The sequence below is a fragment of the Mytilus edulis genome, chromosome 6, assembly GCF_963676685.1.
Source record: "Mytilus edulis chromosome 6, xbMytEdul2.2, whole genome shotgun sequence".
Classification (NCBI taxonomy): Eukaryota; Metazoa; Mollusca; class Bivalvia; order Mytilida; family Mytilidae; genus Mytilus; species Mytilus edulis.
The window spans coordinates 90,688,933-90,709,742 of record NC_092349.1 but is presented as its reverse complement, the minus strand read 5'-3'; the positions used below and the strand labels follow the sequence as shown (position 1 = coordinate 90,709,742).

The window sequence follows — 20,810 nt, the reverse complement described above, 5'->3', positions numbered from 1 at the left end:
GCATCAAAAACGAATGGACAAAAACTGTCATATTCCTGACTTGGTACAGGCATTTTCAAATGTAGAAAACGGTGGATTAAACCTGGTTCTATAGCGCTAACCCTCTCACTTTCATGACAGTCTCATCAATTTCCGATATTTTTACATTGATGCGTTAAATAAACAGACACAATAAATATAATAGTCAAAATATGGGTACATCAGTCATCATCGTATAACAATTTTAAAAGGAACAATTTAACAGAACACAAAAACATCTACTATCTACGAACACATTTATTGATTTGAGTGTCTGACGTCAGAAAATTTTATACGTCACATAAATTTGTCGTTCAATGTACGTACAAACAATTCTAAAAATTTTCATGGGAATGTTAGCATACAGGGTTTAACATTATGTCAAAGTTTTTCTTTGTTTATTAATTAAATGTTTTTTTGGCGTGTACCTTCTTGTACTTGTTTGTTGTTCTGACGGTTCAGATGCAGTTGACCTTCTTGTACTTGTTTGTTGTTCTGACGGTTCAGATGTAGTTGACCTTCTTGTACTTGTTTGTTGTTCTGACGGTTCAGATGCAGTTGACCTTCTTGTACTTGTTTGTTGTTCTGACGGTTCTGATGCAGTTGAACACAAAGATGTCCAAATTATATAAACCTGGAATATTGGTAAAGCGCGAACCATACATTCCAGAACTGGACACTTTGTCTGAATGTATCATAGATATTCAATCTTGCATTCAGAAACTACGATGTTCTATGAGCACAAGGGTTTCTAACCTAATCAGGAACCCGAAGGTTGTAGGTGCTGTATCCACTTTGCATGACAAATATGTCGTTGTTCCAGCAGATAAAACCTCAAATAATGTTGTCTCCGTATGTAAAAACAATTGTTTACAATGTCTCACAAAACAGCTTGGAATAAACAGCACAACTGTAATCCTACATGTTCTTAACATTATTTATTTGGGAAGTAATTTTGCAAAATCACAAATCTGTCCTTTTTTCATATGTTATTAACATCAAAGAAAACGAAGAAAATCTACCGTCATTATAGTGGATAGCGAAACTTCACAAAACCCCGTATACAGAACTATACATAGCTGGATCATCAAGATGTTCGAATAAACATCTTTCTTAATTGTTGTTCACAGATCATTGATCATGCTCGTGAATGTCAACTTTATACTGATTTCATAAACAGGAGTGTGCTCATTACGTAGAAACTGCTCAAAAAGAGTTGTGAGGATTAAAGATTAAAAAATAAACACTCCGTAAATTTTATGGACAGCATCACGATCTATACAATGTATTTTTGTCTAATTTAACTAATGAAAATTTTACTCCGTCTTAGATGCGGTTAAACAAAACATGGCCTATCCCTGAATATAACTGTCATATCGAGTATGCACATCCAACATTCATGTATTTATTGTTTATGTTTCTGTTATGGTACAGTTTAGATAATGTGTCTTATCGTTTGTAGTCCATATAATTTTAAAACCAAGTTTGAATACCAGCATTCCCATATTCCCGAATATGACTGTTTTACCGAGTGTGAATTTGCATTGCTATACGATGAGTCTCGGTATTGTTTACATCCAACATTCATGTGTTTGTGGTATGGTTTTGGTTTGAAAAATTGTTATGGCGTTTGCAGTCTAAATAATTAAGAAATTGCCTTTCCATACTATTATTGTCATGAAAATTGTTTGGACGAGTATTGTAAAAATATACATGTTTAGAGTTCGAGAATGCTTGTTATAAAATTAACGGTACCAATTTTCTTGCACCAGATGCGCATTTCGACAATACATGTCTATTCAGTGATGCTCGTGGCCAAAATATTTGAAATCCAAAGCTTATATAAAAGATGAAGAGCTATAATCCAAAAGGTCCAAAAAGTATAGCCAAATCCGTGCAAGAAATCAGAGCTTTGCATGAGGGAGATACATTCCTTAATTTATAATAATTTCTAATATTTTGTAACAGCAAATTTAACATAAAAAAATTCGTATTTTCATGCCAGTACCGAAGTACTGGCTACTGGGCTGGTGGTACCCTCGGGGACTAATAGTCAGCCAGCAGAGGCATCGACCCAGTGGTAGTAATGTTAGTTACGTTCGAACGTCACTACTGTTTGTGCTATTCCTTGGTGTCTGTCGTTGATGGAATATATTTGGATCTATTGTGTCCTTTTCTTTATTCAATATGGACACGTCTGCGGATCTTCCTTCCTGACATCCTGACACAAATGTTTAATGAATAACCATGAGGATATGTTTATCGCCTGTTTTATATTTCTAACCACCTGCTGTAAGTAATATTGATATTACATAGATATAGTAAGTCTGAGGATTTACATTTAAGATCACCATCTTACAAGTTCAATCACATCGTTTGCTACATACTGAAATGTCTGTCCCTCGTCAGGAATGTGACAAGTGTTTTCCATATGTTTGATGATTTTGAGCTTTTGATTTTGCTATTTGTTAATGGCCTTTCTACTTTGAATTTTCCTCGGAGTGCCGGATTTTTTTTCTATTTTACGTTTTACAACACACACTTCAATAGAAATTCATATTAGATCAAACGTGCACAAGGTACATGTGCAGGTACTTTCTATAAGAAAACACTCTCCGCAAAATTGTATGATACAACATTATTTGTAAGTTATCGTGACATTTGAAATTATTTCAGGACCAAAAACTTCCCCATGGTTCAGATAGTTCAACTGTAAATCGATTTAAGTACTAAGGATTGAAAGGAAATTACCAAGTGCTTCCTCATTCTAAGATGGATGTTCGTCTGACGGGAATGCAGTGGAAACTAAATGCATACAACAAAACTTCCGGTATTTACATGCTGATGGACAACAAGGACAAGTTATATAAGAAGTGATTAAAACCCATTAGCAAAGAATTATGAAATATTATGAGCTAAGATCCATCGAGTGCAAAGCTAAATTTAAAATAATGCCAACTTTTTTTCTAATTTGTTTTTTTTTCATATTGCTTGTTCTTCCTTGAAGTTTTTTGTTGTTCTGATATAATTTAATGTATGATGTAACGCGTCTTCTGATTGGATCCCAGTATTTAGTCTATCATCTTATTATTTAATTCATTATGTAACGTGTCTTCTAATTGAACTAAAACTGAGGGGAACGCATAAAATATCAGACTTGGACTTTTACCTTGTATTTGCATTAGTTTTATTTAGGTCTCAAATCAAAAGAAAAAAATAAGAATCTGCTTAAATTTTGTCATATGACCTTTTATGAGCTATTTAGTCTAATGTTAAAAGATAAAGAGGGGTTATGGGGCAAAATATTTTACCTTGAATCGTATGGATAAACACTGAGGAGTCCGAACATGTGACACTTATTCCAAAACCTTACCTCAGTACATCATTAAGTAAAACCTAAAAATAAATTTAAAAAAAAAGATAAACCATGTTTTTTAGACTATTTTTTAAACAAAAAAAATTTATGATTTTTTAAGCACATTTGAACGCAAAGAGGTCAATTTGTTTCTATATTTTCGGTTCTTAATAAATCATTGCAGTGATGTTAAGTATGGTAATGGTACACGATGTATCATTAATCGTAACATGACGTTCTTAATAAAAAAAAATATTCTGGTGTAGTTCCAAAGAATATCAAAATGCAGATTAGAGTCTATATTGAATTTACATTCTGCCAAAGTTAATTCATTTAGCAGTTATTTTCGAAAACAAAACTAAAGTAACAAGAATATTGAATCCCAAGGAAAAATCATAACTGAAAGTCTTTCGTCAATTCAAATGACAAAATCAAAAGCTCGAACACATCAAACGAATAGAAAAAAACTTGTCATTTCGCGACAGAGTAAAGGCATTTTCTTACATATAATATGTTAGATTAATCAGGATGTTATAGCTAGCGAAACCTTTGACAAGGCAATCAGTCAAATTAGGTTTCAAATGTTAAACACTTAAGGAATGACTGAAATATGTGTTCGGTCTATGACGAAATAACATAAAAATGTGGTGCACACTGAATAACGCAGGTAGCGGGCTATTTAACAGTGTGCACCACATTTTTTATGTTATTTCGAATAGACTGACAAAATATTACTGTTATTTCTTATAATTTAATTCTAAATTTCATTCTAAACCGGCGTAAATCATGAAAAAACGTTGATGACGTCAGGGTCACATGACAAAATTGTCTATGATATGATAAACAAAACGACTCAGCCAATCAGAAGACGTGTTAAATCCAAATTTAATTATTGGGGTATATCAGTCAACTTTATGTTTTTATTCTAATAACTATAAAACAATTAACTATTTAATAAAAAAAAAGATGAATAGATACTCGAGCTCGATAGGCGAAATACGTTAGCAAAAATTAAAGACAAGAATACAATAATGAACAATTAGAGCCTTTGGCCTTTGTTAGTCTTGTATTATATTTAATTCTAGTTTCTTGTGTACAATTTGGAGTTTAGTATGGCGTTCATTATCACTGAACTAGTATATATGTTTGTTTAGGGGCCAGTTGAAGGACGCCTCCGGGTGCAAAAATTTCTCGCTGCATTGAAGACCTGTTGGTGATCTTCGGCTGTTGTCTGTTGTATGGTCGGGTTGTTGTCTCTTTGAACCATTCCCAATTTCCATTCTCAACTTTATTTCACAATGTATAAATACCGTGCAAAACCAAGTAGACTAAACTGCTAAGGTTAAATATCTATTCAAAGACAAACAAAGAGAACACTATAACACATCATTAAGATGACAAACACCGACTCTACCTACAATGTATTGGCTAAAAACTATACTTCAAGACCATCGTGTATTATTTGTGACGTTGATACGGATATTTTTCAACTATTCATGATATCTTACAATGAGATTTTTTAGAAAAAGAACTTTGAAATAACCCTTGATCATTATCTTTCTGCTAAGACACTGGTGACGTTTTATAAAGTGTGATAAGCAGATGCTTCTTGAATTTTGAATGAGTTTGGAGATGTATATTTTATATGCAGATGAAGTTGATATATTGCTGCTAAGATGGGAGGAACGGGGTGGATTTATTGATTTAAAATTTCAAATCGTGTTGTTTGTCATAGATTCTTGAACTGAGATGATGTCAAATTCGATGAATAATTCTAAAGATGAGTTGGAATGACGCCGTGTCGATTTTTTTTTTTTGATTTTTCTGGCTGGAATCAAATAGATCAAATTTGTTTGTAAATGGAAAAAACATTTTTTTATCTTCTTTTTTTTTTTTTTTTTTTTTTGACTAGCGTCTCCTGGAAACCCGACTCATGTGAAAATAAGAAAAGACCGACAAGGAGATTTTATTTTTGCTTTCTGCTTTTTTTTTAAGTAGTGATTCTAAAAATGTAATGACTGCAAAAAAAGTCAAAAGAAAGCACACACATCTGGTTTTCTATGATAATGTTAGTTGTGATACCAGATTTAGGATACGTATAATTCTTTTGGACAATAATTAAAAAACAGTAGTTACAATACGAAAAGAAATGTTACAAAAGAATAACTGATGCATCCTTAGATAATTCTTTTTGCTTTGTTTTTTTTAATTTTCACTCATTTTTTGTTGTCTGATCTATTGTCTTTTTCTTTATTTCGATATGAACATGTCTGCAGATCTTCCTTCCTAACATCCTGACAAAAACAAATTTCCATTATGATATTTTAATCGCCTGATTTATATTTCTAACCACCTGCTGTAAGTAATATTGATATTACATAGATATAGTAAGTCTGAGGATTTACATTTAAGATCATTATCTAAATTCATCAGCCCAGAAGTCCATTAGAACACATAAATAAGCCATTAACTATCTGTAAGTAGTAATTAATTAGTATCATCACATGAATTCTGTGTTGTTCATTTCATCAAGAAATATCCACTCCCTAAGAATTTCTTTAAAAATATTAAGAACCAAAAATCTGAAATGTCTAACAAATAATTAGGTAAAAACGGTTTAAACTCATAATGAAAACTAGGATAAAAACGTTGTTCACTAGACGCTCGTTTCGTCTACAAAAGATTCATCAGAAACACTCGTTTCAAAAGACTAAAAATGGCAAAATACAGTACGAAGTTGAAGAGCATACATGTGGACAGGACGTTAAAATATCGAAAAGTTTTTGTGAAGAATATGTCGCCCTTCTCTGTGTATGCCCGCTGAGTCAATGGGGAATTGTGTGTTACCCTTGTTCGTCTGTACGGTCATTTCCTTACCTTAGTTTGCCTCAACCAAATGTAATGAAACATAATTATGCACAATGCTTATTATCATAAAAATAACTAATTTTGGAATTCGAGTCAGTTTTCAGTTCTTTTTTATTGTTATATGCAAGCATGGGCATCTGCTATGTCCCGTAGACACATTCTCCACTTATTGAATTTTTACCTTAATAATCGTATTCATATTCTTCATATATTTCATCAATATTCAAAAATGATAAAGATTTTACATCAAGACATTTCAAGCTTAATATGCAGGTCTGTTTGACTTTTATGAACAGTACGTTTTCTAAGAGTATGTATCAATAATACTGAGTCAGCACAGGTGTATCCTCCGAGACAAAACACCGGTGGCATCAATTGATCATCCCCAGTTTTTGTACTAGCATTTGTCTGTTTGTCTTTTATTTTAGCCATGGCTTTGCCAGTTTATTTTCGATCTATGCGTTTGAATGTCCATCTTGTGCTTGTTGTCCCTCATTTCAGGTGTATTTGTAAAATATTCATCAGAGATACCAGAATTGTAACTCAGTGAGTATGATTATAACACAATGTTGACGGTTGTTCCTCATTTTTGACATTTTTGTCTATTATGTCTGTCTGTTTTTTACACATATTGTTGTCAATACTTGTGTATAATGGAATTTTCTGCGATTGTTATACAAATGAGAGGTTTGGCTAGTCTAAGAAAGGTTTTAAACCAGGTTTTGTCCATCATTGTCTACACTGGAAAATGCCTGTATTTAGTCAAGAATATGACAGCAGTTATAAATTTCTTCGGTGTGTTCTGACTTTTGATTTTTCCATTCGATTTAGGACTTTCCTTTTTGAATTTTCCTCGGAGTTCGGAATTTTTGTTATTTTATTTGTTAGGAGTCCCGTCAACATAAAACTCATTAGTGGTGGTCACAGTTGAAGGACAAATTCAAAAGCATTAACATAATTTTTTCATCATAGTTTATTTTCAAACATAACTGGTTAATTTAAAGCTTTCTCATCACATAAACAAAACTTAATAAATACATATAGCATATGTATCAAAACAAAAGGTTACATGTCATCAGTTAAAATGAATTGTATAAAATTGATAAAATGTTTACCATAATTGATATAAAAAATGATTATCAGTGCCCTAAGGTAAAATTGAGATTGGAAATGGATATTGTGTCTAAGAGACAACAACCCGACTAAAGAGCAGAAAACAGCACAAAGGGTCTACAACACAGCCAGAAAATCCTGTAACATGAAGCGGGCTTCAGATGGCCCCTAAACCAAAATCTGTACTAGTTCAGCGAAAATGTACTCAACACGTGTATGATATATACAGGGGCAGGTTAAGGGTAATGGTCAAGCATGTATATATTGTTATTTTCAATCCTTTGTTTGACTGTGGAAAATTACAAAACCAGAGAGACAGGCTTTATAAACTGATAAGTCAATTTGAAGAATAAAGATACAGCCTTGCTTTTTTCAAATGAATTTTCATGAAATGCTATAATTAAAATTATAACTGAAAATATCAACTTGAATTATATGTCTTTATATAAAACTTTTTAACACAAAGTTCTTTCTATTCTGATTTGAGTTTCGCTTTAACATAACTTACTTCGTGTAAAATATATGTCCTAAATGTGTTTGCCTTAAAGTGTTTTTATATAGATTAGACCGTTGGTTTTCCCGTTTGAATGGTTTTACACTAGTAATTTTGGGGCTTTTCATAGCATGTTGTTCGGTGTGAGCCAAGGCTCTGTGTTGAAGGCTGTACCTTGACCTATGATGGTTTACTTTTATAAATTGTTATCTGGATGGAGAGTTGTTTCATTGGCACTAACACCACATCTTCCTATATCTATTAAAGACAAATCCGATTTTTAAGTTTTTGATAATTTAGTGAGCAAAAAAGTTGTGTCTACGGGTCCCGTTTCTGGTGCATATGAAGCCATGGAGTGAACGACTAGTAATGTTTCAATTAATAGTATTGTTTTTAATTATTAAAAGTTATTTTTCTTATCTTAAAACTAAATGACATTTTTTTTTCGGACATTAAAACAGAGGGATTGAAAGATAATATTACCGTAATTAAGTAAAGTTGCCTGATGAAAACAACTAAATTAGCAGAAAAAAAGAAGGTTTTAAAGTATCAAATTTATCAATCTTTTATGGTTTGTGGTACTTTTATTGGCATGAATTTGTGTGATCACATCACCTAATAGATGACTGATGGGGGTGAAAAAAATTTATGATGCATTTTCTGTAAAAAAAAACAACATTTTATCCAGCAAGAGTTTTGACTGTAAGCTAATGTAGCTATTTATAACAAGAATGATACCTAGGGAGGCAAACCTTATTTTCTATCCCCATTTTACACAATAATTCTATATATTACTAGATACTAGTAAGCAATTATTCGTTCCCCATAAAAAAAAATATCAAGCAAAATACATAAGAGTTACAAAATATCAAGGAACCAATGAAATTATGAGTAGCGAAGTTCCTTTTATCAAGGAACCAATGAAATTGTGAGTAGCGAAATTCCTTTCATCAAGGAGCCGATAAAAATGGGAGAAACAATTTTCCTCGATACAGCTTTATGCCATTTTGCAGAAGAGACGTGGAAAGCTTGCCCAAATCTGATTAAATTACAGATGATATATGTCCAAGCTTTGCTTTAAAGAATCTTTCAGTTTCAAGTAACTTTTGGAATAATCTGGTTTTGTTAGATTAATACACTTTTAAAGATTTGAAGGCTGAAAATTCATTGATGTAGTAATTACCAGAACAGAAATACACCGGATGTTATCAGATTCTTGTAAACAAGGTTTTGCACAGTCTCTGTATTTATATTAGATTTTGTAGTTCCTTTAATTAACTAATAAAAAAGCATCAAACAAGAGATAAATACAATTCATTGCATCGATGAATACGATCTACCTCATACGCCATTGATTTGTTAATGTTCTCGAAATATCAGAAAGCTAGCACAAATCCCCTTCACATTTTAGACTGTTTCAACTTCTTTCATTACATTGTGCACCCTTCGTTATGAAGTTGATTTGTCAAAACAACGAGTGTTTAATATAAACTTAACCACTCTTACACAGATTGTTTTCCGGTGCGAAGAAGTAAATGTTTGAAGTACAAATTTATAGAATTATGAATTAATGCCCAATGAAATTTAAATAATTTCCGTTAACGTTGTACTGCCATTTTCAATTATTATAGAATCTTCCCTGATTTCTTTCATTGGCAAAACATTTTGTTTTTGCGCATGCCCGTTTTGATGAGCAGTTCCATTTTTGAAACTTGTGGTAACTTTATCATTGTTTTTTGATGACACAGTAAATATTTTGGGATAATTTGTTGCTGATTTAGGAAGCGGTACAGGATGGTCATTGTCCTCCATTTTATTTCCATTTAGTCTTCTCTCAATCTTTGGTATAATATTTGAACTTGTTCCCTGTCCGACAGAACTAGTACCATCTTTCTTCGGCAACAATACCTTTATTGCCTTAAAAAGTGAACCGCCTTTTGATTTGTCAATGAACTTCTTCCATTTATCCTTGTTGAACTTCCGCTTCCGTTCTCGTAGTTTCTGTCTTGATTGCGCATGAGTATAGTAAAGAGTGAAATTGTTTACTATGGCGGGTACCGACAAGGCAATCGTAAGCACTCCACTAATTGCACACATTGAACCCACAATGTACCCTAGAGCTGTTTTCGGTACGATATCTCCGTATCCGATTGTTGTCATGGTGATGAGAGCCCACCAGAAAGCAAGAGGAATATGGTCAAAATCAGAAGCCTGGTCCGAAAATATTTCCATATAATATTCCATACTGGCAAACACAAGCACTCCTATAATAACTACTAGAAGTAACAAAAACAGCTCTTTTGTGCTAGCTGCGATAGTATACATAAGTATTTTAAGTGCTAGAAAATGCTTCATTATTATAAAGATACGGAAGATTCTGAGAACTCGTAACGCTACTAGTACCCGTATGAGCTCGAAGACTTGTATTGGATCTGGATGAGCAAAAACAATAACTATCGCTATATAGTATGGTATTAAACATGTCAGTTCTACAATAGACATTGGCGACCGGAAGTAACGCCGTTTTGAAGGTGCTGCTATAAGTTTGATTAGGAATTCTGTAAAGAAGAATAAGTTGCACAAATTATCAATGATTAAAAGAACATCATATGGGCTGACGTCATCAAATATGTCGAATTCCTTTCGAAGATCGTCACTTGTAACATTACTGTTTTTGGCATGCACTGTTATGGCGCCAAAGAATGGCAATGTCTCCAGAACAAACACTGTGATGGACACTAGTACGACAAGCAACGAAATTACGGCGTAGACCTGAAAAAATAAAGAACAACAATGTGAGATTTTTAACGAAAATAAAAGCAATGATAACAATAAGAATACGCATTAAGAGGGATAAGTTCCCAGCTCTTCTTACTAAGATAAGTTTCAAAGGGAAGGAAGTATGAAAAATCAATCGGAAATGTATAAAAACGAAAATACCGGATCCACAATCATATGATCAAACGAAAATACAAATTATGCAGTTTTAGATGTCAATTTGTAATAAAATTGTGTATAACTTTATAACAAAATGTTCAGATACTTGGGACATATTTTGTTGTGGTTATATATTACTCATAGTGACCTGAAGTTATTTCAACATCGGCCCTTTAAGTTTTAACCTTTGTTGTATGCTTGTCTCATATTACATCTCTTTATTCTATATTTGCATAACAAGATAAACAGTCACTTCTTTTTGTTCTGGTCATTTATATTTTAAACATATCTTATAATATTCGGATAATAAAAGAAACGGATAAAAATACAGTCAAATCCTTATATAGGTCCCGGTCACTCAGTGGTGGTAGAACTCGAACTACTATATCACTAGCCTAGTTCGAATCCCGCACGTGACAGGTGCATTCGACTTTAATCTAAATTCACTAATAAAAGTTGTTAGTTTCCTACTGAAGATCTATGGTTCCCTATAGGAACTCCGGCTTATTTTAGCCATAAAAAACTGGCCACAACAAAGTATCAGAATTGTGCTTAAAGTTGCGTTTAATATCAACCAGTTAATCAATCACTCCTTCATACATCCTCACCAATAACATGTATAAATACATTTTTTAAAACGCTTTCGTTTTGGCCTTTCTTTAATTTATTGTTGTTTTGTTTCTTATATGCCACTTAACTATTTTTTTTTGTATTCTATTATCTATGTTATCGTAGATTTGTACCTGTAACTTATTCCGATAAATACAATTTTCTTTTCTGTTTCTTTGAGTTAAAAGTATTCTTACCCAACAAGACATTCGGAAATAGGCAACTCCTTATTCATTACAGTTGAGTAGAACATCATTCAAATAATGTTTAAATCTAGAAACATTTACGAATGTATATATTGAACTAATTTTAAGATTTGGCACCTGAACTGAACTTAAAAGAAGTGATATCAGAATCAGGTCATTTGAAATTTAGCGTGGTTAAACAGCTTGACAACACTTCGGTTGATATGTATAACTAACAAAAGACAACAGACACCGAGTCGATGAACTGAAAAATGAACATTTAAACACAGTTAGCGTCTTTAATTACTTGACAGTATAGGAGTATTTTATAAGGAACATTTATTGGATTATTACACACATTCAACTTTATCCATGTGTAATTAATGAAATCTGTGTCATGGCAATGATGGTAGAAAACGCCATTTATGAGTCTACTCCTTTTTTCTGTTGATTTCCAAAGAATTAATATCCTAGTATGTAAATTATTAAAAATTACCAATTCCAAAACGACACCCACGCTAATTCGTGGAACGTTATTCATATCTTTTCTGACTAACGATTTCACGTAATTCTACTTGAGCAAGAGGGAAACATCAGTGGGAATTTGGACAAAATAGCCTAAGAATTATCTTAAATTCACTTAGAGTCAATGTTATTAAAGCATACGGCTCATCGCTATGATCATAAATTCACATGACGATATGTCATTAAAGCTTAAGTGTAAGCATAAGGCTTTAGGCTTTACTCCTAAAATCGTGTGACGCTATGACATTAAAGCCCAAAGTATAATCATAAGGCTAAGGGCTATATGATCCTAAAATCCTCATAAGGCTTTGTCAATCACGCCTTCAGAACAGTTCCCCTCCGAACACAATATAGGCTCCTCTGTTGAATGCCAAGATTCATTTAAAATAAAGTAAAATATCATATATAGATAAAGGAATATGTGGTATGAGTGACAATGAGACAACTCTTAAACCAAGTAACAATTTATAAAAGTAAACCATTATAGGTCAAGGTATGACATTCAACACGAACAACAAGCTACTAATTGGCCCCAAAAATTACTAGTGTAAAACCATTCAAACGGGAAAAGACTGAGAAAAGAGAGGGACAGTCAAACTCATAAATCGAAAATAAACTGACAATGCCATGGCCAAAAATGAAAAAGAAAAGCAGACAACAAAATCACTAACAACATAGAAAACTAAAGAATAAGCAACACGAACCCCATCAAATAACTAGGGGTGATCTCAGGGGTTAAACCTACAGTCTAATCTAGATAAAAACGAGAAATGAAAAACACGTATGAACTATACACAAACAGACGACAACTACTGTTCATCAGATTCCTGACTTAGGACAGGTGCAAACAATTACAGTAGGTTTAAACTTTTTAATGTTACCAAACCGTCTCCCATTTCTGAAACAATAGTTTAACATCACAACATAGAAAGACACACTATAAAATATCAATTGGTTAGGCGCTAACACATGCATAATGTTCGATTACCGGATGAATATTAAATTTTATAAGTTGCATGCTGACATATTTTTTTTTTAAAGCATAAAATAAATTCTGCTTATCAATTACATTTTTCAGTCGTAGACCTTGCTTTATATGCGACTTTTTCATTTAAAGATACTCATCGATTTCTGTAAGTCATAGGCTGGTGAAATATTTCATTAAGAATTAAAATAAAAAAAATAGAAAAAACTTAGATGTAAAACGTTCGTTTTGTTGTTTTGTGTTTCTATAGAGTAACGATACAATTAAGTTGTAATTGTTTTGTTTAGTTAAGCCTAGAGATCTATTAATGGACAACTATAGGCCCATCTAAGTAATAATAGTTTTATTGATTTGAGTACATTCCCTTCACCTCCAGATATTATATAATACTGGATAACTTGAATAACACTAAAAACGGTTCGTGTTGCTTATTCTTTAGTTTTTTATGTTGTGTCATGTGTACTTTTGTTTGTCTGTTTGTCGTTTTTATTTTTAGCCATGGCGTTGTCAGTTTATTTTCGATTTATAAGTTTGACTATCCCTCTGGTATCTTTCGTCCCTCTTTTAAAAAGTACAACAGACCCAACAAACCATTAATACCCAACTACTCAGAAAATAAGATGCACACAGAGGGACAACCGACGACGAAAAAGGATGGCCAAGATAGCTGGACAATATAAAAAAATGAAGATGTGGTATGATTGCCAATGAGACAACTATCCACAAAAGACCAAAATGACACAGACATCAACAACTATAGGTCACCTTACGGCCTTCAACAATAGTAGGCCCTGATAAGACAATATAAAACAATTCAAACGAGAAAACTAACGGCCTTATTTATGTAAAAAAAAAATGAACGAAAAACAAATATGTTTCACATAAACAAACGTCAACCACTGAATTGCAGGCTCCTGACTTGGGACAGGCACATACATAAATAATGTGGCGGGGTTAAACGTGTTAGCGGGATCCTAACCCTCCCCCTAACCTGGGACAGTGGTATAATAGTACAACATAAAAACGAACTATAAAAATCAGTTGAAAAAAGGCTTAACTTATCAGATGGACAAAAATAATAGCTGGACAGTAAAAACTTCAGCTGGACAGTAACAAAATGTTGAGAGTTAAACCAGTTTGAAGTGAGTCTGCTTTATTAAAACAACATTTTACTAGCAATCAAGTTAGGTCTTTTCTTTCGAATACAATGAAATTTGTTATGATTGGCAATACCCTCAATGGAATGTATCACAAAGTTATGTCAGTTCGTCGATAAAGTATCTAATCTGTCTTCAACAACAACGTCTGAATGTTGAATGATATTATGATTTTATGGACATATAGAGAATTATTGTGTAATCCTTACTATATACATTATTTAGACTATTCAATATACAAATCCCAGTAGATTTTGGCATCTAGAAATAGGTTTTTTAACTACTAGTAACAAGTGAAGACACAACGAACTATATCCATACCTCTTTTCACAAGAAGATCTAAACATTTAATTATGTATGATAACTGAGGTACAGCATTATATTTTTGGTGTAGATATCCTTGAATATCCAGACATGTTTTGATAAGAACTGTTAAAGTTCAGAACAATTTCTATTTAGTCTATGCATGGAAGTATTTTTATTGGTATGTTTTGAAGAACAAAAGATATAAATAACATTAATTAGCCTTTCATCCTATTGGTTACCTTTATAGGACAAGAAAGACGCAGATACTTTTTTGTTTATCTCAATTTAATATTGTCATCTGTAACAGTCCATTGTCAATATGTATTGCTTACTATGACAATATTTATAATAAGATGATATCACGGTTATGTTTCTAAGCAACAACACATATTTGATTTGATTGTAGGAATTCGGTGCGTCTGACTAATTTTTGAAATAAAGCAATAAAATAGATAAACTTCGAACAGAGATTATAACAAAAAATACATTTCCTTTGTACCCGTCGTAAATATGTTACCACCAATCGCTGGTTACGACATTTTCACTGCGTTCCTGAACTGATTTATTTGTTTGGACAACCACCACCCGATCAAAGATGAGTTTGATTCTAAGTGAAGTAAAATTGATTTTTTCTAAATGTATACCAATAAAAATTGGTTTTATGTTTCAAATGACAGAATTTTTCCATTAATTACTGAATCCCGTCAATTATTTTGATATTTATACCGAGAATTCCGTCGTTTAAGGTAAATTAGCTTATTTTGTCTGTTCCAGGTTATTGATTATAAGACTATATTTCATTTGTAGCTTTAATCAAGGACCAGATACATAGTTTTATTGTACCAGTTATTGTGACCTTTTATAGAGTTTCCTGGAACGCTATAAAAGCAGTTTCAATCCACCATTTTCTACGTCTGAAAATGCCTTTACCAATAAACTCATCATAGATACCAGAACTGAATTTAGTATATACGCCAGACGCGCGTTTCGTCTACAAAAGACTCATCAGTGACGCTCGAATCCAAAAAAGTTAAAAAGGCCAAAGAAAGTACGAAGTTGAAGAGCATTGAGAACCAAAATTCCTAAAAGTTTTGCCAAATACAGCTAAGGTAATCTATGCCTTATTTATTATTAGATTTCCAAACCCCCTTCCTCGATCCAACAATGGACATTCAAATTCAAAACCAAGTGAGGAGTACGAAAGTTGTTGTCCATTCGTTTGATGTGTTTTATCATTTGATTTTGCCATTTTTGAATTAGGGACATTCCGTTTTGAATTTTCCTCGGAGTTAAGTAATTTTGTGATTTTACTTTTCAATAATCAAGTTATACAATGTATCTGTTTGTGTATTTTGCTATATGGCAATAACATTTACGACTTATTGTGAACTTTTTAAAGAGTTTCAATTACTGAGTTATACAAAGTATTTGTTCGTGTGTTTTGCTTGAAACAAATTTGTCATTAAATCAATTCATTACCTTCTTAAACAGATAAGTAGAACTTTGAATTTGAATGTTCATTGTTGATCGAGGAAGGGGGTTTGAAAATCTAATAATAATAAGTCTCAAAATTCTTAATGATGTTGTTCATATATTTTTCTCATTTCTCTTTTTTATATTTATTATACCATAGGCTTTCCTGTTTGAATTTTGGCTTTCCGCTAGTCATTTTTGGAGCCCTTTATATACTTTTTACAAATTGGAACATAGATGGAGGATGTCTCGTTGGCCCTCGTACCATATCTTCTTATATCTTTAATAGTATTAGACATATTGTAAAGATTGGCAGTTTCCAATACCGCCAAATAGGATATCATCTAACATTTAAAAGGTTTGTTATCTAGACACTTGTGTGAATCTTAAAATGCATTCACTATAACATAAACCATCCTCCTGTTGTTTCGTCATCCAATTGACAACCTTATGGTGATAAGTACTACGTATTATTAGAATAAATGCCTTTGATCTTAAACTAAAAAGAGACAGATATAGAAAGGATCTCAGAGGCTTTGTAAATGTACTCGGAGCTGCATTTGATCAATGTGTCAGAATTCTCAATAATTGAAATAACATAAGTTCAGAACTCCAAGAAAAATTAAAAACAGAAAGTCCTTTATTAAATGGCGAATCAAAAGCTCAAATACATCAAACGAAATGAAAACTGCTGCTATATTCCTGACTTCATATGGCATTTCCATATAAAGCTGAATAAACGCACCGGGCATAGTGCAAGGCGAATTGATGCCAAATTTTACCAGTATCATGATGGCCAGGTAAGAACAAAAATTTGCGGAAGATCTAACATTGTTGGGCTGTCATTAAGACGCATTATATATACACCTGGAAAAAAATATTGCAACACTTCCATTAAAAACCATGTCAAATGACATGATTGTAGAATGTGAATAATTTGGGTGTTACCAAATACTTTTAATCCGTTTATAGTTTAAGATTGAATTCATGGTATTAACTTACTTGTCATCCAATGCTAATGTAAAATGGATAGGACATAACAGCTGCACGGAAATCGTGTTTTGACCTTTTCACAAAAAATGCAAATTTTGCAGGACTAATTTTTTTCTAAAACATGGTTCTGCAATAAATACAGATTTTTTAGCAATAAACTCATTCAGAACTGTTTGAAATGGCTTGTTAAACACACATGTTCTGTATCAGATGTTTAGTTTGCTGTAAAAATTACTTTTATAAAATGTCGGTATAGAGGACCAGACAAAGCTTGGATATTTTTTTCAGTACAGCTCTTATGATGCATCTCTCTAGTCTTAAGTTTGCTTGTAAGTTAACAACACAAATTCAATTTTAAACCATAAACGGATTAAAAGTTTTTGCTAAAATCCTAATCATACACATTTTCCAATCATGTCATTTGACATTGTTTTCAATGGAAGTGTTGCAATACTTTTTTCCAGGTGTATATATACAGAATGTGTGTTCAGCCTTGTAACACCATCACTGGTGGTCCGATGAAAACAATATATGTCGTATAATTGTCGCCGATTTATACATATTGTATGAATAAACTATCCTTATACTTTACGTGTTTAACAGTCTCGGTTTTTATTTATATTTTTGGTATCATGAGTCCCAGAATTATTTACATTTCTAGTCAACAAACAACAGAACTTTAATTGTTAAAACCAATTATATATATTTTGAAGTGTGCTTTTATCACGTTCTACCAGACTCTATAAACGTTACTCACATAGATCGTCAATTGTGTCGTCAAAACTTTAGTTAACCTATAGCGAATTGTTGCAGGACTGTTTCATCAGGAAATGAAGATTTAGATTAGAAGAAAATGAGTTTTAAGACAGTCGTTATGTTAACTCTAGGTGTGAAATAAAAACCATGTATTTGTTGTTCTAAAGAACTCAATATAGCATCTCTTTTAAAATTCACATTGCGATAAGACGTGTCACGGTACTTGTCTATCCCAAATTCATGTATTTGAATTTTTTTTTGGTTTTTATGTTATATTTGTTTTTCTCGTGGGATTTTGTCTGATGCTTGGTCCGTTTCTGTGTGTATTACATTGTAGTGTTGTGTCGTTGTTCTCCTCTTATATTTAATGCGTTTCCCTCAGTTTTAGTTTGTTACCCCGATTTTGTTTTTTGTCCATGGATTTATGAGTTTGAACAGCGGTATACTACTGTTGCCTTTATTTAATGTGTACAATTAGTCACGAAAGGAAATTATAAGCATGATCCTGGATCGTAAATTAAAGTAAAAATATGTTTTTATTCTTTTTCTAAGAAAATAATTGTACTTCTAGTATCTTATTGTTACGTCATAGATGCCAGCATCACATTATTATTAAACAAGGCTATTCTACACCTTATAAATTACTAAAATAATATATAATTGGATTTCAATATAACTTGGTACGCAGATAATATCAGGCTACGATAATTACTGCTTTATTAATAACGGTGCTATCTTAATTTGTTATGAATTATATCGATATGGTGTGGGAATATATTGGAATTGTTCAAACCACAGCAGGCTATGGATGTCTACTATACTGTGATCGAAGTGAAAACTTATTTTTTATCTTTCATTGTTGATCATTGATTCTCGCGTCGGAGCGAAAATTATGAATCCCATTTTTGCAATAAATGATAATTATAAAATCATAACAGAATTATAAAAGAAATTCCAATTAATATGAGAAGTATCGAACTGACCTTGAATTAAATAATACACCTGAAACCAGTGTTTCCGTATAATTATGTTGACTTTCACAAGGATGTTGACATCTAAATCAACACATTACAAACATTTAAGAGAAGACACCGACGTTGTCAAAACACAAAAAAATACACAGATGATTTTTTTTTTTTTCATCTACAAAAAGACGTGCTCTTTTGAAAAGTGATTTTATGATGTTTCAAAATAAACAAGCTTTTCATAACGCTACTATATATTGATAGGAGATGTAGAAAAATACCAAAAGAGGTTATCAAAAACTCTTTAAATATAACAAAGATTAAATAAGACTTTCACAGATGGCTTATAACTATACATGCAAAAAATTAATAAAAAGAAAAATACGGGTCAATTGGCAAATTTTTAAGGCATTCAAATAGATAAAACCAGAGAATTCCTAAATTTTGACAAAAATTCTAAAATATAACAAGCGAAAATCCTCAAGTTGTTTATTTTAGAATTCTAGTATGATATAATTCAAATTTTGGAATTTGAGCCAAATTGGTGAACATGAATTAATTATTTGACAGCTACATTGCAATGTCCCTTTAATGATAAGCTATACGTGTATCATTATATACAGACCATATCAACCCCGTACAACCAACTTCACAGCCTGTTATTCAGAGGTTGTTTATGTGTTACATGTTTGGTTTGTTTTTGTTCATTTTTTTATACAAATAAGGCAGTTAGTTTTCTCGTTTGCATTGTTTTACATTGTCATTTCGGGGCCTTTTATAACTTACTATGCGGTATGGGCTTTGCTCAATGTTGAAGGTCGTACGGTGACCTATAGTTGTTAATTTATTGTTGGCATGTTTTGGTTCATTTAAATAGTTTCATTTTCCTGTACAGAAAAATGTCGATTTCATTAATCAAAGAGTACTTTAAAAGACTAAAGATAAAACTTAAAAATACATTAAAAAGGCGAATGTCTGCTGTTTGTTCTAATACATTTATAATTGTCGTCTACACGTGCTTTTCGAATGTCTCATTTGCTTTTTTTTCAGTTCCTGTCGTCTTAATGAATATTTGTAATCAGTCTGTGAACAAAACAACGTTTAAATCTCATTTGAATGAGATTTAGTCACTTTATTGCATGTCTTACGATCATCTTCAATCAATATGTCAATGCATTTATGAATGTTTTCCTTTGTGTATCCTGGTTGCCAAACAATCATTTGCAGTATGTCGTAAAAAAGGAATAACACGTGAAGTGCAGTTAGCCAATCAGTATTACGTATTGTAGTGAAACATACATCTAATGTAATTATTTGCAGTATGTCGTAAAAAAACTAATTTATATCAAAGTAAAGTTCACTGGCCCTTATTTGTCATTCATTAAAGGAATAATAAACATTAAGCGGCTTTGTGCAGCAATCTGTGTGAGACTGCATACTTTTTTCCGGTAGAATGTTTTGCATATTTACTAACTCATTTTCCTTTAATAACAAGCGGATCCCCCGATAACGTGTAGTCAAACAATGACGTTTTGTCTCATATTTACCAATGAAATGAAATGGAAGGAAAATGTATGCTTTTCAATTTTCATGAACAGGTTACCCGTGCCGACAGTAAATTAAAACTGCATGTTTCTATTTACAAATCGCTTAGCGAAATGTGTTTGTTTACAATCTATCAAGTTTTCCATTCTTTTAATTTGTTCAACTATTCGCGTATAACGAAACGGTTTGGACTAATTAAATTAATTTACGATATTGATGTTGGAAACAGGCGATTTGAAACTTGTTCGGACAAGTGCACAGGCACTTGATTCTATTCATTGCAAGATGGACTATGCATATATTTGGATAGTCGACCTTCCCATAGATAGAAACAAGTGCCTGTGAACAAGTGTATCAGATTCAACTAGAACTTTTTGAATCATCGGTGAACTTGAATATTACAGTAAAACCGGATCCCTGGTATCATGTAAAGATGTAGACATATACAATACATCAACAACCATCCCTGGTATCATGTAAAGATGTAGCCATATACAATACATCAATACAGTAAAACCGGATCCCTG

At 32.3% G+C, this 20,810-nt stretch overlaps 1 protein-coding gene across 1 annotated transcript in view; it reads right to left on the bottom strand.

The window, feature by feature from the left end:
* Positions 1-7,196: 7,196 nt before the first annotated feature.
* LOC139528878 (voltage-gated potassium channel KCNC1-like) overlaps positions 7,197-20,810 on the bottom strand; it is a 32,001-nt gene continuing 18,387 nt past the window's right edge. The window contains exon 2 of the mRNA XM_071325115.1: positions 7,197-10,619. Within this exon, the coding sequence (XP_071181216.1) occupies positions 9,432-10,619 (1,188 nt within the window). The 3' untranslated portion in view covers positions 7,197-9,431. The remainder of the gene's footprint in view (positions 10,620-20,810) is intronic.